This window comes from Pelophylax lessonae, assembly GCF_965119305.1.
Source record: "Pelophylax lessonae genome assembly, chromosome: 4".
Taxonomy (NCBI): Eukaryota; Metazoa; Chordata; class Amphibia; order Anura; family Ranidae; genus Pelophylax; species Pelophylax lessonae.
In genome coordinates, this window is record NC_138771.1 from 474,967,608 (window position 1) to 474,990,078 (window position 22,471).

The window sequence follows — 22,471 nt, forward strand, 5'->3', positions numbered from 1 at the left end:
CACCAAAAGAAAGCTTTATTTGTGTGAAAAAATTATAAAAATGTAATATAGGTACAGTGTTGCATGACCACACAATTGTCATTCAAAGTGGGACAGTGCTGAAAGCTGAAAATTGGTCTGGTCAGTAAGGGGGTATAAGTGTCCAGTAAGCAAGTGGTAAGGTGTATAGTCTATAGAAGGTTTGTACTCTTTTCCAAAGGACAGTTTTATTTAAAGGCCAATTCAGACCACAAGGTCTGTTAACCATTGCCTTATGATGCCCTGCATTAAGGAAGATCATTGATTTCTAATAAGCTCTCGGGGCACCTTAACACCTTAAAAATGGGACATGCTCCTTTTTTTAATGTGCTGTGGTGCGTTGTATGCTGATCGCTACTGTGTAGTATGTTGGGAACAGCTATATAGAAATGAGTTGTATTTACCTCTATGTGACAGTGGGAGGGGTTCCAGCATCCATCTAACCAAAGTCTAGTATAAATGGGCACTTAATTCTTAGAGGACACTTGTGCAGCTGTATAGTCTGTGCAAATTGTATGTCTGCCCGCGCTCTCAGCTCAGTCAACATTGTCTGTTAGTACACCTATTAGTTCCTAAAACATACTAGACTGGCTTCATTATTAACCTTCCTAGCGGTATTCCCGAGTGTGACTCGGGGTAAGATTTTAGTGCCAAAAGCGGTAACCCCGAGTCACACTCGGGGTAGCGCTAGGAAGATCGCTGGATGCTGGAGGAGGTTTTACTTACCTTTTCTCCGGGATCCAGCGATGTCTGCGAGCGGTGTGCGGCGGCGGAGCTCTCTCCCGATCGTCTGCGAGCCCCGGCTTCCGTCTCCGGCGACGTGACGTCCGCCGGGGGGTGGAACCGGCGGCAAATTCGAATGTAAAATGCACCAAACACACTGATATCGTTCAAAATAAAATAAAATCACATTACATTACCCCCCAGTGCCCTTTCCTGCAGTTTTACTGTACTTTTTATGTAAATATATGTATATATATATATATACATATATATACAGTATATATATATATATATACATATATATACAGTATATATATACGTATATATATACACATATACATATATATATATATATATATATATATATATATATACACACACACACATATTATATATATATATATATATATACATATATATATGTATATATATATATATATATATATATATATATATATATATATATATATATATATATATATATATATATATATATATATATATATATACACACGTATATATATATATATATATATATATATATATATATATATATATATACACACACGTAATTCTTGTGAATGAGCAGCCCAAACCAACTGTATACATTATATATATATATATATATATATATATATACATATATATATATATATATATACGTATATATATATATATATAATATATGTATACATAATATATGTATACATACATATATATATATATATATATATATATATATATATATATATATATATAATATGTATAATAAATGTATACAGTTGGTTTGGGCTGCTCATTCACAAGAATTACATGCTTTCAGCACCTAAAATAATGGTACCGCTTTCAGCACCTAAAATCCAAAAGAATCATACCGCCAGGGAGGTTAACACCTAACTAATATGACCTGCAATTACCTTCAGACTTTTTAGTAAGTAGCATAAGCCGAAAACCTGAAACAGTCCAATATGAAAATTATAACACTTCAGGAAGAAGACTCCCAAATCTCCGTACTGGCCTATCACTGTGAAGGACAGCCTTGCTCGTCAATAAGAATGTGCAGTAGTCGGGAGAGGGTAGATCTTGACTACATCAGGAAGTGAGTCCAGCCTCCCAATCCTCCCTATTAGCCCATCGCTGTGAAGGATGACTTTGCTGGCCAATTAGAAGGTTCAGTAGTTGGGCAGGTGCAGATCTTGACTACATCAGGAAGTGCCTCCAGCCTCCCAAACCTCTCTTCTAGCTCAATGCTGTGAAAGACAGCCTTGCTAGCCAAAAAGAAGGTGCAGTAGTTGGGCGGGGGTAGATCTTGACTCCATTAGAAAAGGCTTCCAGCCTCCCATACCTTCCTACTAGCCCATTACTGTGAAGGACAACCTTGCTTGCTAATAAGAAGGTGCAGTAGTTGCGCAGGGGAGGTCTTGACTGCATCGGGAAGCCTCCCAACCCTCCCTACTAGCCCTACTGTTGTAAAGGATGGCCTTACTGGTCAATAAGAAGGTGCAGTAGTAGGACAGGAGCAGATCTTGACTACATCAGAAAGTGCTTCCAGCCTACCAAACCTCCCTACTAGCCCATCGCCGTGAAAGATGGCCTTGCTGACCAATAATAAGGTGCAGTAGTTAAGCAGGTGCTGACCATGACTATATCAGGAAGTGCTTCCAGCCTCCAGAACTTTCCTACTAGCCCATCGCTGTGAAGGACAGTCTTAAGCCTCGTACACACGTGTCGAAAATCGGCAGGGAATTTTCGTCCGACGACCGATCTGCCGATTTTCAGCTTGTTAGTATGATGCTTCCGACAACCGACTCCGACTTTTCGGCCGAAAAAAATCTGGTGTGCAGGCTATAAAATTTTTGTCCTCCGTCAAAACACGGACGATTTTCGTGCAGTCAGTACAGATTTCGACAGGGAAAAATCTAATGAGCAAGTCTGGGCATGCTCAGAGAAGAAAGAACACAAAGAAAGCAAACCAACACATGACATCACTTCTGAAGTAGAATTTTGTCAGGCAAGAAAATTTGTGTGCAGTCTAGGCACATTCCAACCAACAAAACACCACTCTGGACAAAAGACGGACGATCGGTCGGCCGATAATCGTTGCCTGTGTACTAGGCTTTAGTAGCCAACAGGAAGGTGCACTAGTTGGGCGGATCAGATCTTAAAGCGGAGTTCCGGGCACAAAATTCAATTTCTAATAATTACTGCATTGTATTCCTTACTCTCCGCTGAGTCAGAATTGGATATTCCCATAGTTTTTTTTTTTTCACTTACCTGTTTACAGAGGTTTGTATACTCACCTTTCAAAGGACTTCCTCCCTCCTGTGCCTCGGCTCTCCTCGTCACTTCCTGCCGCAATGCGTCCTGGGAGCTCTTCCTCGGCCCTCCCATGATGCACTTTGCAGTCACATGGGCGGCCGACCACTGTTCTCATTTCTTGACTCACAGGCCTACGCCCACTGGAATCAGGAAGAAGGGAAGACATTTCCCCACAACGGACTCGGCAATCCACAACAAAGATGGCGCCGCACATCAGAAATTATATAAAGTAAGATTTTATTCTTGCAAACTCATTATTTCACCATTCTAACCAGGATTAGCGGATGTATCGATGTGTAAGGGTGATTGTTAGGGGGAGATTGAAAAAAAAAAAACGATTCTGTGCCCGGAACTCCGCTTTAACTACATCAGGAAGTGCTTCCAGCCTCCCAACCTCCCTACAGCCCAATGCTGTGAAGGACAGCGTTGCTGGCCAATAAGCTGGTGCAGGAGTTGGGCAGGGGCAGATCTTGACATCAGGAAGTGTTGGAGGGCAATCGCAGATCTGTGGAATTTTCCCTACACACTTCACTCTGATATACTTCATTCTGTACCAATGTGGTTAGGTCATAGGCCAGCTAACAAGTTATTATTTACCTACTATACATTCATTGAAAACAATCTACAAAGCATCATCAAAAGCCTATCAATAATTAGTCATTATTATCTGTGAGAGTGTCGAGAAAATAACTGTGACTCGGAGATAATGATACTCATTCCTTTTATTCCGCAATGACAGTGACCTTGCCTTTCACAATGTAATTCATTCTAAAGAGTACAAACACATTCCTTTGAGCTGACACTAACCACTCACTGTCACAGACTTATCTTAAATGAATCTATAACTTGCTACAAGAATGTTTCTGCCATCAGGCAGGGAGAATTGTGGTGCCTTCAAGGGGAATGTATGGAGCAAGGTTCTTACATTGTGTCATGGGTATCTGGCGGATTCCACGCGCTGTAAACACAGAAGGGTTGAAAATGTGGCCGCTATGTGGTGAAGATCTCAGACTTTTTTCAAAATATCTTTACAACTTATTGTTAACAAAAGCATTAGGAAAAATAGAAGGGGTTGTATCACCTACAAAGAGCACAGTACAAGCTTATGTTTGGTGCGTGCAGAGAACAATGAGCTGCAAGATTACAGTTTACAGCCGTGTTACCTTATTTTATATGTTACATAGTTAAAAAGGATAACTGGAAAGAAAGAGGTGAGGAAGGTTGGAAGAAAGAAGAACATTGCTGAGAACCGTGTCTAAAATATATATGGTTCTCTTTAAAGCCTAAAAATTGTTAATGTAAAAATTTTCCCTTGCAGTGGGGCTGCAAGGTTTAACTGCTCATTTAGGTTTGGGAGACATAGAAAAGAAGATCTTTTAGACTAGTTACTAGACTGGTCCCTACAGGCTCTTCTTCCCTACACTCCAGTGGTCTAAACAGGGCCAGAACAAGGGGTGGGAAGGAGGGACGGCTGCCCTGGGCATTGTGGTATTCTGTAAGATGGAAGTGCACTACAAGGAGATTGGGGGGAGAGGATTTGTGTCGGAAGGGGCAGGGTAAGCATTGTTCTAGGTGGGGACATTTAGGAGGGGGGTGCTAAGAGTAGTGATTTAGGGGTATTTGTGTTGGGAGGGCGAATGGGTGAAGCATATTTGCACTAGGAGGGGAATTTGTGCTGGAAGAGGGGGATTTGAAGTGGGGGGAGGGGGGAGAAGATGTGTACTAAGAAGGGAAATTTTAGCAGTAGAGGCTTTGTGCTAAGAGAGATGTTTTTTTTTTTTTGGGGGGGGGCCGGTATTTGAGCTGGGGGGGGGGGGTTATGCTTGGCAGGTAAGCATGCAGATTAATGTTTTTGTGGGGGGGATTTTTGCTGACACATATGCTCATATATCTTGGGGGGGGCGCACAGTTTAGCATGTTTGCCCTGGGCTCTAGATGACCTTGTCCCAGCACTGGGACCATAGCCCTGCACTGGACATGATGAAGGGACAGGCCACCACAAGAGCTTGGGGGAATTGCCATTTGCTGAGGGAGTGGAGGACCAGGTATGTTAAAATGCTTTTACTCTCACCTAGACTAAAAAAGCAGTTAGCCCGTGCAGCTCCACTGCAAGGAAGGATTTTCAAATTTCCCAGAGTGGGGGTTTAATGATCCTTCTTCCATCCTTCTTTTCCTCCATTGATTGCTGACCTCCTTCTGAAAATACCAGTTGCTGGGCTGATAGGCTGACCCTCAGACTTCAATACAACTGAGGCACTGACTGGACTATCAGTTAAAAAGAGAATAGCAAATGCTAATGCTTGTCATTGGTAGAGAGCAATAAGCTGTTGACTGAAAATTACCAACGTTGCTAACATAGTATAGTATTTGTAAATGGTAAAATTAGGTGGAAGGAAGGAAGGGAAGGGAAAGGAAGGGAAGGCGTTAAAATAATTATTTCCTTGTAAAACAATAATGACTACCATTGCTAACCACTGGAAAATGCTATTTTATGAATATGTTGACTCTTCTTAGGGTAAAGTATTCGTAAATGGTAAAAATTAAGTAAAAGCAAGGCAAAAAGGTAAAAAAAGAGGAAGGAAGGAAGGAAGGAAGGAAAGGGAAGGGAAGAGAAAGAAGGAAGGAAGGTAGGAAGGCAGGAAGGAAGGGAAGGGAGGCAGAAAGGAAGGAAGAGCCTTAAAGTGGTTGTAAAAACACCTTTATAACTTTTACCACCGTTTAGGAGATATTTACATTGCTTGCAGCCGATGAAGTCATCGGTGCATGCGCTCTGAAGAAACGGCCGTCTGTGCCATTTCTTCAGAGCCCTGTGTCATGACCTCCGGCTCCGTGTGCATGAGCAGGAGTGACATCATGCGGCTATGGCCAGTAATACAGCCGAAGTCTGCAGACCCGGAAGGAAGATGGACAAAGATGGATGCGGTCACCAGCAGGGACAACGCAGGCTTAGTTTACAGGTAAGTGTCACATAATGCATACTAGCACATTATGCATTTACTTTGCAGGAAACGAAAAAAAACGAGAAAAAAAAAAAAAAAAAAAACAGAAGAGTTTGCTTTCTCTTTAGAAAATTTTCCTTGTAAAAAAATTCCTTGTAAAACATAAATGGTAACATTAGGTGAAAGCAAGGCAAAAAGGAAAAAAAAGGAAGGGAGGAAGGAAGGAAGGAAGGAAGGAAGGAAGGAAGGAAGGAAGGAAGGAAGGAAGGAAGGAAGGAAGGAAGGAAGGAAGGAAGGAAGGAAGGAAGGAAAAGCTTTAAAGTAAATTTTGCCTTGTAAAACATAAATGGTAAAATTAAGTAAGAGCAAGGGAAAAGGGGAAAAAATCCAAAGGAAGGAAGGAAGAACCCTAAAGTAAATATTTCCTAAAATGTAAATGGTAAAATTAAGTGAAAGCAAAGCGAGAATGAACAAAAGAGGAAGGAAGGGAGGGAGTGATAAAAGAAAGAGAGAAAGAAAGAAAGAAAGAAAGAAAGAAAGAAAGAAAGAAAGAAAGAAAGAAAGAAAGAAAGAAAGAAAGAAAGAAAGAAAGAAAGAAAGAAAGAAAGAAAGAAAGAAAGACCTCATAAAAATGTCAGCTTCCTGGCTGATATGCTGACCCTTGACTTCAATATTCACTGACCCAGAACAAGTAGCCAGATGCTCTCTAACTGTCTACCTACCAATTCTGATTTAATACATTGAAACATGAAACCTGCTATGAAAGCCAGGCAAAAAGTATTTTGCAGAATGACCCCAAGCATGACAGCTTCCACATCTCTCAGAAAAGATTTCCTTTAAAACCAAATCTTTACATTTCGCTGGCATAGTATCCTACTTGTGGCTCCCAACATGCTGAGACATGTAGTTCTCCAGCCTCAGTGCCTGGAACAATATGACAATGCCTTGATTCTGTATATGAGATTATCTCAATCTGCTGCACAGAAATCAAAGCAGCATCCTATACTCAGCATTTGTCAGCCTGAAACAATAACACAAAAGCCAATTCTGCTATATGACACATGCACACATAACACACACACAGCATATGCCATTGTAAAACTTCCCTGAAGCCAACTGCAAAAAAAAAAAAAAAGAATATTGGTTTAACTAGGTTATGCAGGAAAGGGTGCAGTGATCTGAGCTTTGAAGAAGCTGACTTAGGGGGCACTGCACTATATTCTAATGCACTTGATATTGTTCTTTACACTGCCTGATGCTATAGGCACTCTGTCTCTCTTCCTCTCCTCTCTTTCTCCCTCTCTCTCTCTCTTTTGTGCATATGAGTTTCTCATTGAAAAGAAGTCAGACAAGCCAAGCAAGCTACAGGAGCTTGTAAAAAAAAACCCTTTTCTCCAATCAGCAAGAGGATGAACTGAAAGAGTTACTGGGCTGACCCAGAAAGAAAAAAAAATATATCTATGGCTAATCGACACAGTTTCATCTGGATTACAACAAGCAAGTGAAGATCATTAATAAAAGTTGGGAAAAAAGAGAGCAATATCCAGGAGCAGAGAAGAGTGAGAGTAAGGATTTTCTTCTCACTATGTGGGTTTCCTCCTAACTTGTCCCATAAGCTTCCAGTTGACTCTAGTGCTGGGCTTGCCTCTCCCTCTTCGCTTATTCAGAATGCTGCAACCTCCACTTGACTATCTCAAGACGCTGCTGTCCCCAAAGCTTCTGCGATGACCTCAGGTTTGGACCATTTGGGAGAACTTCCTCGTTTTGATACTATTTATTTATTTATTTATTTTGACTAGTTAAAGAACTTCAACTTGTGGACAAACTTGAAAGTGGAGGAGCTGTCCCCTCTGTGCACGGTGCTGGACAGTGGCAGTTGGCTAGGCTTACCTTTCCTTTGGCTTTCTATTTTTTTCGGATGATATTTTTTATCTACACCCTACAAGATTAGTAAAGAGGGGAAAGAAAAGAGTTGGCTCTTATGGGAATTAAACACTCCTCCCGCTGCTTACTCCTAAGGAGGAAGATGGCTGAAGCTGAGAATGTAGAGGTAGGTGATGTCTTGGGGGGGTCGTAAGGTTGGCATGCTAGGAGAGGGCAAATGTGGGCATGAGTGCTGGGCTTTGATTCTTCTATAGAGCTGTCCATGGCAGAGTTACTGCTTTATGAAGCGATCTCAGCTCCTGGACACCACCAGATCACCCATCTCCATCCTCTGACTTGTCATCTGCTTGCGATCAAAGGGGGGCTTTTTTTTTGCATTGCAGAGGCATTGCTGTTGTTGCATAAACGTGTCATGGGCTGTAATAGGGCTGGATCCATGTGATGCTTGCTGCACATTCACTCTATTCTAAGCTGCATTGGTAATCTGTAATGTGACAGCACAATAAAGCCTCTGGTTTTGGAGTGATGCTTGATGCTAGCAGCATGGAGGAGGACATCCACTTGCCAGCTACCCAGACAGCTATACTGGCATGCTGTGCCCTTGAAGGAGTTAAGGTGAATGGGCAGCATGGGGCTGTGTGAGTGGGGTGGTGGGGGCAGTGATGAGAAGCTGTAATATGAGCAAGGTAGGGGGGGGGGGGGGGGTGAGTGCTAAGGTATAATGAAATCATATACTGTATTTTCAGGTCTAATGAAATTAAATGGGGTGTGTTGGAATCAGGCATTGCTGAATAGTCAAGGCATTGAGTGATCGGTTAAGAGAGCTGTGCAAGTGGAATGCAGTCATATTCAAATACAATGCAATTATATGTAGTATATGTGCAATTATAGGGATATAAATATGTGCTGTGTATTCATACAAATTGCAGCTGGGTATTTAGGTGTCACTCATAAAGTTCTGGATGATGGGGTCTCTACATTGTGATGTAATAACTGAGCTGGGGCTGCATAAAGCACCCCTCTCTTCCTTGGGGAGATCTGATATGATGAAATGGTTGATGTATAGGTGTCATTACCTTTTATTAACATATTTCGTTTTTGTCTTATTATTATGTGTAATGCAGTCATCAGGTGTGTGACCAGGTATAATATAGCCAAGTGCTGCCATATATTCACATTGTTTAAAGCTAACTACACAGATATTAAAAGCTAACTACATTCTACTGTATATACATTGCATAGAGGTGGGCCACTGCACATGGTTATAAAAATCGCAGCCCAAGTGCTATACATAAAGACAATATGTAGATTTTCAGGAAGAAAGGGGTACACAGCGCAAAACTTGCAACAGGAGGAAGGTACAAAAAGGTTTATATTATGGTCAATGTTTCGGCGTGACGAAAGATTGGGGTATACCATCCTGACAGCACTACGTGTGAGTCAAGTCTGCTTTCTATCGTCTTTGCTAACATAGATATATAGATAGATAGATTTATTTATTTATATACTATATACAGTATAAATATATACATATATATATCGGTTTTTTAATTTTATATATATATATACATATATATACATACAATATCTCACAAAAGTGAGTACACCCCTCACATTTTTGCAAATATTTTATTATATCTTTTCATGTGATAACACTGAAGAAATTGCTCTTTGTTACAATGTAAAGTAGTGAGTGTACAGCTTGTATAACAGTGTAAATTTGCTGTCCCCTCAAAATAACTCAACACAGCCATTAATGTTTTAGCCGCTGGCAACAAAAGTGAGTATACCACTAAGTGAAAATGTCCGAAGTGTCAATATTTTGTGTGGCCACCATAATTTTCCAGCACTGCCTTAACCCTCTTGGGCATGGAATTCACCAAAGCTTCATAGGTTGCCACTGGTCTTCTTCCACTCCTCCATGACGGAGCTGGTGGATGTTAGAGACCTTGCGCTCCTACACCTTCCGTTTGAGGGTGCCCCACAGATGCTTAATGGGGTTTAGGTCTGAGACCTGCTTGACCAGTCCATCACCTTTACCCTCAGCTTATTTAGCAAGGCAGTGGTTGTCTTGGAGGTGTGTTCGGGGTCGTTATCTTGTTGGAATACTCCCCTGCGGCTCAGTCTCCGAAGGGAGGGGCTCATGCTTTGCTTCACTATGTCACAGTACATATTGGCATTTAAGGTTCCCTCAATGAACTGTAGCTTCCAAGTGCCGGCAGCACTCATGCAGCCCCAGACTATGACACTCCCACCACCATGCTTGACTGTAGGCAAGACACACTTATCTTTGTACTCATCACCTAGTTGCCGCCACACAGTCTTGACACCATCTGAACCAAATGAATTTATATTGGTCTCATCAGACCACAGGACATGGTTCCAGTAATCCATGTCCTTAGTCTGCTTGTCTTTAGCATACTGTTTGCAGGCTTTCTTGTGAATCATCTTTAGAAGAGGCTTCCTTCCGGGACGACAGCCATGCAGACCAATTTGATGCAGTGTGCGGCGTATGGTCTGAGCACTGACAGGCTGACCCCACACCTTCAATCTCTGCAGCAATGCTGGTAGCACTCATACGTCTGTTTCTCAAAGACAACCTCTGGAAATGATGCTGAGAACGTGCACTCAACTTATTTGGTCGACCATGGCAAAGTCTGTTCTGAGTGGAACCTGTCCTGTTAAACCACTGTATGGTCTTGGCCACCATGCTGCAGCTTCTTATAGCCTAGGCCATCTTTATGTAGAGCAACAATTCCTTTTCTCAGATCCTCAGAGAGTTCTTTGCCATGAGGTGCCATGTTGAACTTCCAGTGACCAGTATGAGAGAGTGAGAGTGATAACACCAAATTTAACACGCCTGCTACCCATTCACACCGGAGACCTTGTAACACTAACGAGTCACATGGCTCATGAGGAAAAATGGCTAATTGGGCCCAATTTGGACATTTTCACTTAGAGGTGTACTCACTTTTGTTGCCAGCGGTTTAGACATTAATGGCTGTGTGTTGAGTTATTTTAAGGGTACAGCAAATTTACACTGTTATACAAGCTGTACACTCACTACTTTACATTGTAGCAAAGTGTCATTTCTTCAGTATTGTCACATGAAAAGATAGAATAAAATATTTCCAAATTGTGAAGGGTGTACTCACTTTTGTGAGATACTGTAGATATATAAATATAAACATAAATCCGCACAACAGTTACTATTTTCCATCTGCTCACACTTAGAGTCGGTTCACACCATGGCGACTCAAAGTCGCCCCGACTTTGCAGTCGCCGTGCAGCACGACTTCATCATGGCTTGCAAATGACTTCTTATAATAGAAGTCAATGCAAGTCGCTCCGACTTCGCCCAAAAGTAGTGCAGGAAGCTTTTTCTAAGTCTGAGCGACTTGAGTCGCTCTGATTAGAACGGTTCCATTGCACAGCATGCAGCGCTACTTGTCAGGCGACCAAGTCGCCTGACAAGTCGGAGTAGTGTGAACCGGCTCTTAGAGTCCTTTTACAAACAACGGACTCCAGCTGTGGTCCAGTTTGTGCAGCAGGGGATCTGTCCACTAATCCCTGCTGAGCAGGCAGGGGACAGGTCCGTGTCCTTTCCACTTATGCAGAGCGGACACAGACACAGCCCGCTCTCCTGTATGGGCGGTCAGATATAAATGAACCATCTGTCTGTTTCCACCCCATTGCCAACCGATCAGATCTGCTGAATGGAAGGGGAATGGATCCCCATCTGTCTGTTTTTCGCTAATCAGATTGGATGTCAGACACATGTCCATTTATACCCGCCGCTTCATAGAGGAGAATAATGCCCCGTACACACGTGCAGATTGTCGGCCGAAAATGTTCGGCCGCCGAACGATCGGCCGATTTTCAGGCTTGTTAGTATGATGCTTCCGACAGCCGACAGCGCACTTTCGGCCGAAAAGAATCTGTCGTGCAAGCATTAAAATTTTTGTATGCCGACACCAGAGCGGCCGATTGTTCGCCAGTCAATACAGAATTCGGCCGACAGACAGCAGATTTGCAAGACTGGGCATGCTCAGAAAAGAAAAAACACAGGGAAAGTTAACCATCACATGACATCACTTCTGCAGTTGGCTGTAGTCGGCGGACAAAATTCTTGTGCAGTCTTTTGCACTTTTCAACAGACACGACAGCCCGGGGACAAAAGACGGCCGATCGTTCGGCCGACGATCTGCACGTGTGTACAAGGCATAAGGGTTCCAATTGTGTCTGCCTGAAAAACGGACTGGCAGACCTGATCGGAACATTCGCGTGAAAGGAAAGAAATCACTCAATAATAGTATAGTAAACGTGCTGTGCTTAATATCACTACGTTATTAGGGTACAACACATTTATTATACTATTATATAGAGAAATGATTTTCTGACAATATGTTATGCTCACTATGCTGTAATGGACATCCGATGGCACTCCCCAGGTCGTGACGTAAGGACGTGATGACGTAGGCTAGGCGACGCGTTGTCGGAGCATGCGCTCCTTCCTCAGGCTAATGACAGCTTCCAAGTTCAGCGGCTGGGTCCAGTAAATACACACACACAGATGGGAGTCAAACTCGACTGTCCTGTGTGTACCTGTTCCCTCGGAGGCAGACAGGCATTCCTGCAGTTGTGGGCTCCTCTTCCATGGCCCAAGTGGCCTGACAGCAACGCAGGGTCGACAGGCACTTGCCACCTGCTAAGTTTGGCGGTGGGATGCACACGGGAAGTGGGACTGATGCTTGGCTGGGGCTTGGTAGCTGGACAGGTGGGGATCCCGGGCAACTGCCCAGCGTGCCCATTCAGTAAGATGGCCCTGCTTTCACTCTGCTCTCTCCTACCATCAGCATGCTCTTTGCAGTACAAAACACTGGATTGGCTTATTCGGGTTTATTTACTAAAATCAAATAGACTGTGCACTTTGCAAAGTGCAGTTGCGCTCTGCAAGTGCAGCTGCTCCAGAGCTTAGTAAATGAGCAAAGCTCTGCTGACTTCCATCATCCAATCATATGCAAGCAAAAATGCCTAAGTATTCATTTTCCTTGCATGTTATTGGGTACTCTTTACAAAGTAAAGCTTTACCTCATTTACTAGGCTCTGGAGAACCTGCACTTGCAGGGTGCACAGTCTATTTGCCTTTAGTAAATACACCCCATTGTGTTGCTTCTTCCTCTACTGGTCTAAGCTCTGCTGTATAGAGTTTTAGAGCTAAGCCACACTAAGATACTTACACTGCTGGGATTTAAAAGAAAAAGTATATCTATGGGACGGGATGTAATTATAAGATTTAAAAGAAAAAAGTATATCTATGGGATGGGATGTATGGGATGGGATGTGTGGGATGTATTTATGATTAGAGGGCTGCATTCATTTCTGCCTTTCAAATTTGCCTTGAGTTCAGCTTTAACCAGTGTTTGTCTTGTGTTCATGTGTAGTGCACTCATCAGGTGTTACCTAGCCATGTGTGTGACTCCATGTCATATGGAGCTCCTTATGAATTGTTTTTAGAGGGTTTCAGTTTCATGTCAAAAAGTTAACTGGCATCTGACCAAAAAGTGGCCCATGAGTATGTAAGTCAGTGTGTGATTATGTGTGTGATGGGAATATTAGATTATAAGCTCCTTCAGGGACACGGACTGATACAATTAGATCTGTAGTGTGCTGTGTAATATGCCTGTGTTAAATAAATAGATGGGCTTTGTATTCAAATGCAATCAAGGGACTGTACATGTAAACTATTTTTTTAAGATTGTATAAAGGGTGTGAATTAATGAGTATAAGGCCCCTTTCACACTTGTGCGACTTGTCCTGCGATTTGGGACTGCAAAATCGCATGACAAGTCGTTCTCCATTATTTCCAATAAGTACCATTCATATCTGTGCGACTTGAAGTCACACCGACTTCAAAGTAGTCCCTGCACTACTTTGGCACGATTTTGAAGCGCTTTAAGGCCAAAGACATTCAAGCTCAGTCAAACTCGCATCAAAATCGTGTCAAAATCGCGGCAACAAAGACGCGGTAAAATTGCGCGACTTTGAAGTCGCACAAGTGTGAAAGGGGCCTAAAGTAAAAAAGACTCTGATTTACTTGTAAATTGATTTTTTTTTTGCATAAAAAAAAAACAATTTCTCTGGATGATCTATGACAATCACAAGGATTTTAATATACTTTGTAGCATATTCCTACATTTTCTTTTTCTACTCTAAAAATAGCTGTTTTGTGTGTCAGCTACCGGACAGAGCAGTGCGGAAAAATGAAACATGTCTGCATGTTTCTGCACCACTCCTGCAACCCTGCATTTTTGTGTGTGTGACATTCCATTAAAGTTTAGGGAAAAAAGGGGGAAGTGGTGCCTTGCGCTGTAAGTTTGCAAGATGCCCCCCCACCCCCGCCCCCATACGATTACTACCCAGAATATTTTTCTCTGTGGATAGTGTGAGTCTACACTGAATCTGAATAGTACGGTCTGGTTCATTATATTCACCTTGTAAAATCTTCGTGTTCTGATGAGAAAAGCTGCAGTGTCTGCATCCCTTTAGAAGTAATTAACCCTTGAGGGATATCTCACCCAAACTTAAATTCCTACTGCAAAGGGTACCTAAAATCTGACTTAGTGCTTACTTGTGAGCCAATCATAAAAGCAAGAATTGATATTTCTAGGGGTGGTGTGCGCACACCAATGGTGTATGGAGCACATACAGGTTGCCATATTGCAGTGAATTCTGCAGGAAATTTTTGTGTCTGCAGATTAAAAAGTAAAGGGGATTTTTAATAATAATAAAGTGATACCAAACACACAACACTGTTTAATTTACATTATCCCCTCTCTTTATGTATGTGGATGATGGCTCTGTATTCATTTTAATAAAAAAAAAAATATCTAAGTACCTTTCTTTTTGTAATCGATTTACAGTTGGCATGTGACCCAGCTCTTTCTCAGGCCATATACAGGGAAACATCAGTGGGAGGAGCGTGTAGCCCTCTGATGCCAGTCACACCCTCAAAAATACAAGGAAAATATATAATAATATCAATAAATGTTTAAAATTGCCATACGAATAAGTATTGGAAAAGCAAATCTTTATTATTTTGTGCAAAAACATGGTGTGGCCTATCTAGGGGGAGGCTCTGCCAATCACAGCCTGTGCCATTCCCCTCCAGTCTGTGTCTATTGTTTGAATGTGCTTAGAATTACAGGGAGGAGATGACTCCATCAATCAACATGTAATTTCCTGCCCCTATTGTGTTTAGCTGTTAAGTGGGCATGGAAGAGGAGGGAGGGAGTGGGCTGTCATTTATCTGGAGTGTATAATCTCACGCGTGTGACTCTATATTTAGGGGGGATGCACAGATAAGAAAAAGGTGGAAATGAACAGCTTAGAAGGGAACTGAAATTGGAGCATACTCAGTAGATGTAGCAATAGCTGGTCTACGTATCTCAGGCTTGCAGCAGGGACATAAACAAGCAAAATACAGAAATCAAATCCCTGTTGTAAGTAAGTGAGTATGAACAGCATGTATTACAGCATGTACTGACAGTTTTTAATTATTTGGGTTTAAATTACAATATGGCTGGCTTAACAATTGTAGATCCATTTTATTTTTATTTTTTTTTGCAATTTTTTTTTTTTTGAAAGTGGAGTTATCACTTAGTTGTGGGTGAAGTCCAGTGAAAAACCCGTTTCAAATATCCAACAAGAGCAAGATAAGCTCCATTTTAAAAAAAAAATACTGCTGCACACGACTGGATATATGCATTTACTTCAGATTACCTTGCTTTACACTTTTGTTAATCGGTCACCAAGTTTCCATTTACCATCATCAGAAGGTTGCACAAATCCTCTATGAGTTTTTTTGTTAATAAGGGAGTACTTTTTGCACACGCTTAGTGAAATGGGATCAGTTGTGTGACATGGGGAGAATGATCAACTTTGAAAAATGGCACACACAGGATTTTGGTAAGTCGACTTTGCTTCTTCATACTCGTGAGGCAGTTTAGGAGGTAGATAGATGTAATACTTTCATGTTAAAGGGTCAGTCCACCCATATATACTATATTGTCAAAAGTATTGCCTTTACACGCACATAAACTTTAATGGCATCCCGGTCTTAGTCCGTAGGGTTCAATATTGAGTTGGCCCACCCTTTGCAGTTATAACAGCTTCAACTCTTCTGGGAAGGCTTTCCACAAGGTTTAGGAGTGTGTCTATGGGAATGTTTGATCATTCTTCCAGAAGTGCATTTGTGAGGTCAGGCACTGATTTTGAACGAGAAAGCCTGGCTCGCAGTCTCTGCTCTAATTCATCCCAAAGGTATTCTATCAGGTTGAGGTCAGGGTGCAGGCCAGTCAAGTTCCTCCACCCCAAACTCACTCATCCATGTCTTTATGGACCTTACTTTGTGCAATGTCATGTTGGAACAGGAAGGGGCCATTCCCAAACTGTTCCCACAGAGTTGGGAGCAGGAAATTGTCCAAAATGTCTTGGTATGCTGATGCCTTAAGAGTTCCCTTCACTGGAACTAAGGGGCCAAGCCCAACCTCTAAAGAACAACTCCACACTATAATCCCCCCCCCCCCCCCATGAAATGATTTGGACCAGTGCACAAAGCAAGGTCCTGTGTACACACCTGTGTACAAAGATATGGATGAGCGAGTTTAGGTTGTTCTGGGACTGGGATGACTGGGATGCCATTAAAGTTCATTGGCGTGTAAAGGCAGGTGTCCCAATACTTTTGGTAATATAGTGTATGATATTTAAATTATAGGTGAGTTAGTGGTTTGTTTTACCTAATGGCTCCTTTCAGATTGGTGCGTTACAGTAACCCATGCTGAAACACATGTTTTAATGCACACCATCACAGTGCACAGTTACTTGAGCACTGCAGTGTGATACCATTCATTGAATGACACCCCAATGCACTCTTACAGTAGCAAGCAACAAACCCTCGCTGAAGCACACCATAACGCAGCATTAAGACTTGCTGCCCTGAAAAAAAAAAAGGGTAAGGTACGATTTTCTGTGCAAGTGTACTGACTTTAAAGTAGCACACCTTTACACATGGAAACGTGTTGCGTTAATGTAGGGGCATCATTGCAAGACGTAGTTTGGAGCCCGTTCATACTTATGCGCAGTGATTGGTGTTTTTACATACCAGATCAGTGCCAGTCACCGAAAAGGTACATAGAAAACAGTTGTTTTCTATGCGTCCCGTTCACACCACAGCACTGGTGTGGTATGCGCTGGAAAAATTATGTCTGCACTATTTACTGCACTGCAGCGTCTCTGCGGTAAAAAGAAACGTCACTTTGTAATTTCAGTAACATTTAGGAAAAAAGTAAACAGTTTCTTGCATTGTTACAATGCAAGTCATGCTCCCCAATAAAGCCACAGAACGGGCACCAGCCTGCATGCTGGATTTTAGGTTTTGGTGAACTGACTAATGCCTGGCTTTCATTAGTTATAAGGATGGAGGCGCTGCAGTTATGTGTAATGCATTTAGTTAATGAGGGAATGTACACATTCATATTCATTACGGCAATTTGCTGTCAGTGGATGCTGGAAGTGATATGTGTACCCTGGCAAACAAAATTTACTGGGGTCAGCTCTGTATGCAGCATGAGTTATTATAACTGAGTCTGCTATTTTATCTCTGCTAATTTTCTCATTAAAACAAAACCGTTCACTGCTATGTATGCAGAACAAACCTACATATGCAACCTGGATACAAGATTAACTATATATCTATACATTACAAAAAAATATTACAAACAGTGAAGCAAAATCGGTACAAAGACCCCATATCAATATATTAAAAACACTGATAATAAAAAGTGCAGCGCTAATGATAATTAATGACATATGAATAAGTCATAAATAATGATTCACACCTGAATAAAATACATTTCATAAATAATGACAATACTAAATGTGCATAAAGTCCAAATAAATCCATAAGAAAAATGATAAAAAAAAGTGATTTGAAAGTCCGTTGATAAAAAGGCAGATGTGTTAAAAAAAAAGGAAGAACCACAAGTCCCAGCATGCGGATGAGAATCCTCTCAATGTGCGATGAAAGAAAACACCCAGTGGAGATGGAGCAAAAAAATTGGCCGCTTACCAGATTATATTGGCCTTCAAACTAATGGAAAAGCCAAAAGACACTTGAGAGGGAATGATCCCACCAGACACAAATGGTCGCCCCTGACGAGGTCAAACATATGACGAAACGTGTTAAACAAGCTCTACACTCACTACTTTACATTGTAGCAAAGTGTCATTTCTTCAGTGTTGTCACATGAAAAGATATAATAAAATATTGACAAAAATGTGAAGGGTGTACTCACTTTTGTGAGATACTGTTTATATATAAAAATCTGTTAAGATATGATAAATCAGTAAGTAGATGAAACCTCACTACATCTACAATGAACCATAGAAATGTGCAAAGAATGTGCAATGAATTATGTAAATCATTAAACATATAATAGCATAATCAAATATGTCACAGTGATATTAAATATATTTATTCAAAAGTCAATATAAAGTGCAACAGTGCTAGAAGAAAATCTATACAAATACATTTTAAAAAGTCCATAAATAGAGTCCCATACACCATTACATTTTCGTGTAATCTCCTATTGCAATTAAGACGATCCTCGGACAGTGCAAGGAAGCTCCAGTTTCCACACCATGCACACTAGAGTGTCCTTCACCCCACCTTAAGGATATCTGTTCACCCTAATTGTTGGACCCCCATTGATAAAAGGAGGCCAACTGCACTTTATTTACATTCGTACAAAGGTAACTCCTTTCCAGTCTTCCTCTTTGTTCGCAGACCGTCTCCCAATGGCAAGATAATATGTGAGAAGCAGAAAGACACTGATAGTGCAATCGTTCTCACGATTTTTATTGAGAATGGTAAAAAAAAAAAAACACACATTTCAGCAGATAAAAAAATGGGCATGTCAGATCCGTATTCCAATATATGGCGTCCAGACTCCGCTCACCATGATGACCTCACCGCTATCCTCACACGTTGCGGCCGTCAAGGCTTTCTCAAATGCAACCTAGGCTATGTTTTTACACATGTAATATGTAATGTTTGTAATGTGTAATGAGTGCACATTTTGTAGTGATAGCTGCTTTCTGATTATTTATCTTTTTTTATTTTTTTTAATAGCGTATATATATATATATATATATATATATATATATATATATATATATATATATTAATATATATACATAAAAAAATACAATTAAACATACTGTATGTACCAAGTATGATTTTATGCAATTAATAATGACAACACAATCTGTATTTGTTTCTACCACTCTTTATTGAATAAATATAATAAAAACCAAAGAAGAAACACATTTGATTTACATACAAAAATATTACCTGAGAGCAGAGTTTTTTAGGCTTTTTTATTTGAGTGTCTTTAAAGACGAAGTAAACCCATTTAAAAAATGTGAAAAAAAAAATCCTGTAAAGACAAAGGCATAATGAGCTAGTATCGCATACTAGCTCATTATGAAGTACTTACCTAAAAACGAAGCCCCCTCAGTGCCGACAGGACGGCTGACATGTCCGGCCGTCCTGCTTCCTGGATCTCGTTCTCCGGCCATCTGATTGGCTGGGGGGCGCGATTACATCACTCCTGCGCATGCACGTGGGAACCGCCGTTCACGGCACTGGGATCTGAAGGAACAGCACGGGTGGCCGTTCCTTCAGAGCGCATGCGCCAATGATGTCATCGGCTGCATGCACTGTAAATATCTCCTAAACGGTGCAAGTTTAGGAGATATTTATAGCACCTATAGGTAAGCCTTAATGTAGGCTTACCTATAGGTAAATGTAAACAAAAGGGGTTTACAACCTCTTTAACCTCTTTCTGCAAAAGGTACACAAATATGCAGCCTCTCAGCGGGGAAGCTTTAATGCTGAGAGGCCACATATGCAGCCCTGTATAAACACTTTTCTGTGCTGAGAGCGCGTGTGCCCTGTGCGCTCCCAGCACAGTTACCGGTGGGGATCGGAAATCTCATGATGCATACTTGCGATAAAGAACTATCCGATTAGGTGATCAATGTGACAGCCAATCACAGTGGATACATGATCCAAATGCTTGTCTCTGCCTTCCAGCATTTAGAGGCTCTTAAAGAGGAAGTAAACCCTCCTCTGCAAGTTGTACCTATAGGTAAGCCTATGATAAGGCTTACCTATAGGTACTGTAAATATCTCCTAAACATGCTCCGTTTAGGAGATATTTACCTTACATGCTTGTAAAAAGCTAATTTTGAGCGTTTTTCAGGCATTCCAATTTGAAATCTAAGGGGCCAATTTGCCTCCAATCTGCTGTTTTTTTGTTTTTCTCATGAAATATTTACCAAAAGTGTAAACCCAACATTTTTATTCTAGGTTTGGATCGATTAGGTAAGATTTAGCATCCCTGTTTGTCATAGGAGCCATTGTCACTAAGTCTAAAAGTAATAGAACATTCTAAAATTTGAGTTATCAATAGAACAGGAATAGAGGGGAAGTATTGCAATGGAGACCCTTGCCTGTAATGATGGGCTTTTTTTCAGTTAAATAAAAAAAAGATTTGGCTTAAAATACAGTTTAAAGGTTTCCCAACTTTTACTAGTTTACTAATTAATTTGCTCCACCCTTGAATGTCTACAAAAATAACATTAAGAGCCTCCATTAAAAGGCTTTTGTATAAGTCAAGTCAATGGGGATGCTTGTAGCAGGTCAATTTGCAAATCAGAAAGAGGTCAACTGCAGATCAAATGCATCTGCCAATTATTTCTGAATGATCTCAGAAGCTTCTCCAACTGATGTCAAAAGGATGACATCAACAAAGCCCAAGGGCTGTTGGTAAAGGTCCTAAGGGAAATATCTCTTACTTTGGAGAGATTTCCTCCTTTTTGCTGTGTCCTTAGGGCAGGAAGTGACGGTTGTCACCCTAGAACAGGAAGTATCTTATTTACAGGAAACAAGGTAAAAAGAAAGAAATAAAAAATTAAAACATATGCATGCACATGTAAGGACTGGTAAGCTGTGATTTATGTAATTAATTGCTATGGCAGATGGTTAGGATTGGACTTGGGTTTATGGTTGGGATAGGGGTAAGGCTTTATAGTTGTGATCGCAGTCCCTATAATAAACTAACCAGACTTTTTATGCATGCGAGTACACCAGAGCCACTGTATCAAAAGTTCAGAATGTTTGGTTTTTTCTTTTACTTTACTAGCTTGTGCTTTCGTTAATGTTACAAGGTCTCCGGTGTGAATGGGGAGCAGGTGTGTTAAATTTGGTGTTATCGCTCTCACTCTCTCATACTGGTCACTGGAAGTTCAACATGGCACCTCATGGCAAAGAACTCTCTGAGGATCTGAAAAAAGAATTTTTGCTCTACATAAAGATGGCCTAGGCTATAAGAAGATTGCCAAGACCCTGAAACTGAGCTGCAGCACGGTGGCCAAGACCATACAGCGGTTTAACAGGACAGGTTTCATTGAGAAAAGGCTTCGCCATGGTCGACTAAAGAAGTTGAGTGCACGTGCTCAGCGTCATATCCAGAGGTTGTCTTTAGGAAATAGATGTATGAGTGCTGCCAGCATTGCTGCAGAGGTTGAAGGGGTGGGGGTCACCCTATCAGTGCTCAGACCATATGCTCCTCACTGCATCAAATTGGTCTGCATGGCTGTCGTCCCAGAAGGAAGCCTCTTCTAAAGATGATGCGCAAGAAAGCCCGTAAACAGTTTGCTGAAGACAAAAAAACTAAGGACATGGATTACTGGAACCATGTCCTGTGGTCTGATGAGACCAAGATACATTTATTTGGTTTAGATGGTGTCAAGCGTGTGTGGTCGCAACCAGGTGATGAGTACAAAGACAAGTGTGTCTTGCCTACAGTCAAGCATGGGGGTGGAAGTGTCATATTCTGGGGCTGTATCAGTGCTGCCGGCACTGGGGAGCTACAGTTAATTGAGGGAACCATGAATGCCAACATGTACTGTGACATACTGAAGCAAAGCATGATCCCCTCCCTTTGGAGACTGTGCCGCAGGGCAGTATTCCAACATGATAACGACCCCAAACACACCTCCAAGATGACAACTGCCTTGCTAAAGAAGCTGAGGATAAAGGTGATGGACTGGCCAAGCATGCATCCAGACCTAAACCCTATTGAGCATCTGTGGGGCATCCTCAAACAGAAGGTGAAGGAGCGCAAGGTCTCTAACATCCACAAGCTCGGTGATGTCATCATGGGGGAGTGGAAGAGGATTCCAGTGGCAACCTGTGAAGCTCTGGTTAACTCCATGACCAAGAGGGTAAAGGCAGTGCTGGAAAATAATGGTGGCCACACAAAATATTGACACTGTGAGCCCAATTTGGACATTTGAACCCACTTTTGTTGCCAGCGGTTAAGACATTAATGGCTGTGTGTTGAGTTATTTTGAGGGGACAACAAATTTACACGGTTATTCAAACTGTACACACACTACTTTACATTGTAGCAAAGTGTCATTTCTTCAGTGTTGTCACATGAAAAGATATAATAAAATAT

At 41.4% G+C, this 22,471-nt stretch overlaps 1 protein-coding gene across 2 annotated transcripts in view; it reads left to right on the top strand.

The window, feature by feature from the left end:
- The first annotated feature begins 7,586 nt into the window (after positions 1-7,586).
- PRMT8 (protein arginine methyltransferase 8) overlaps positions 7,587-22,471 on the top strand; it is a 251,703-nt gene continuing 236,818 nt past the window's right edge. The window contains exon 1 of one of the 2 annotated variants that reach the window (XM_082256113.1): positions 7,587-8,049. In XM_082256113.1, coding sequence (XP_082112239.1) covers positions 7,981-8,049 — 69 coding nt within the window. In that variant the 5' untranslated portion in view covers positions 7,587-7,980. Of the gene's footprint in view, positions 8,050-8,245; positions 8,499-22,471 lie in introns of those variants that run through there. The other variant, XM_082256112.1, reaches the window with a different exon arrangement.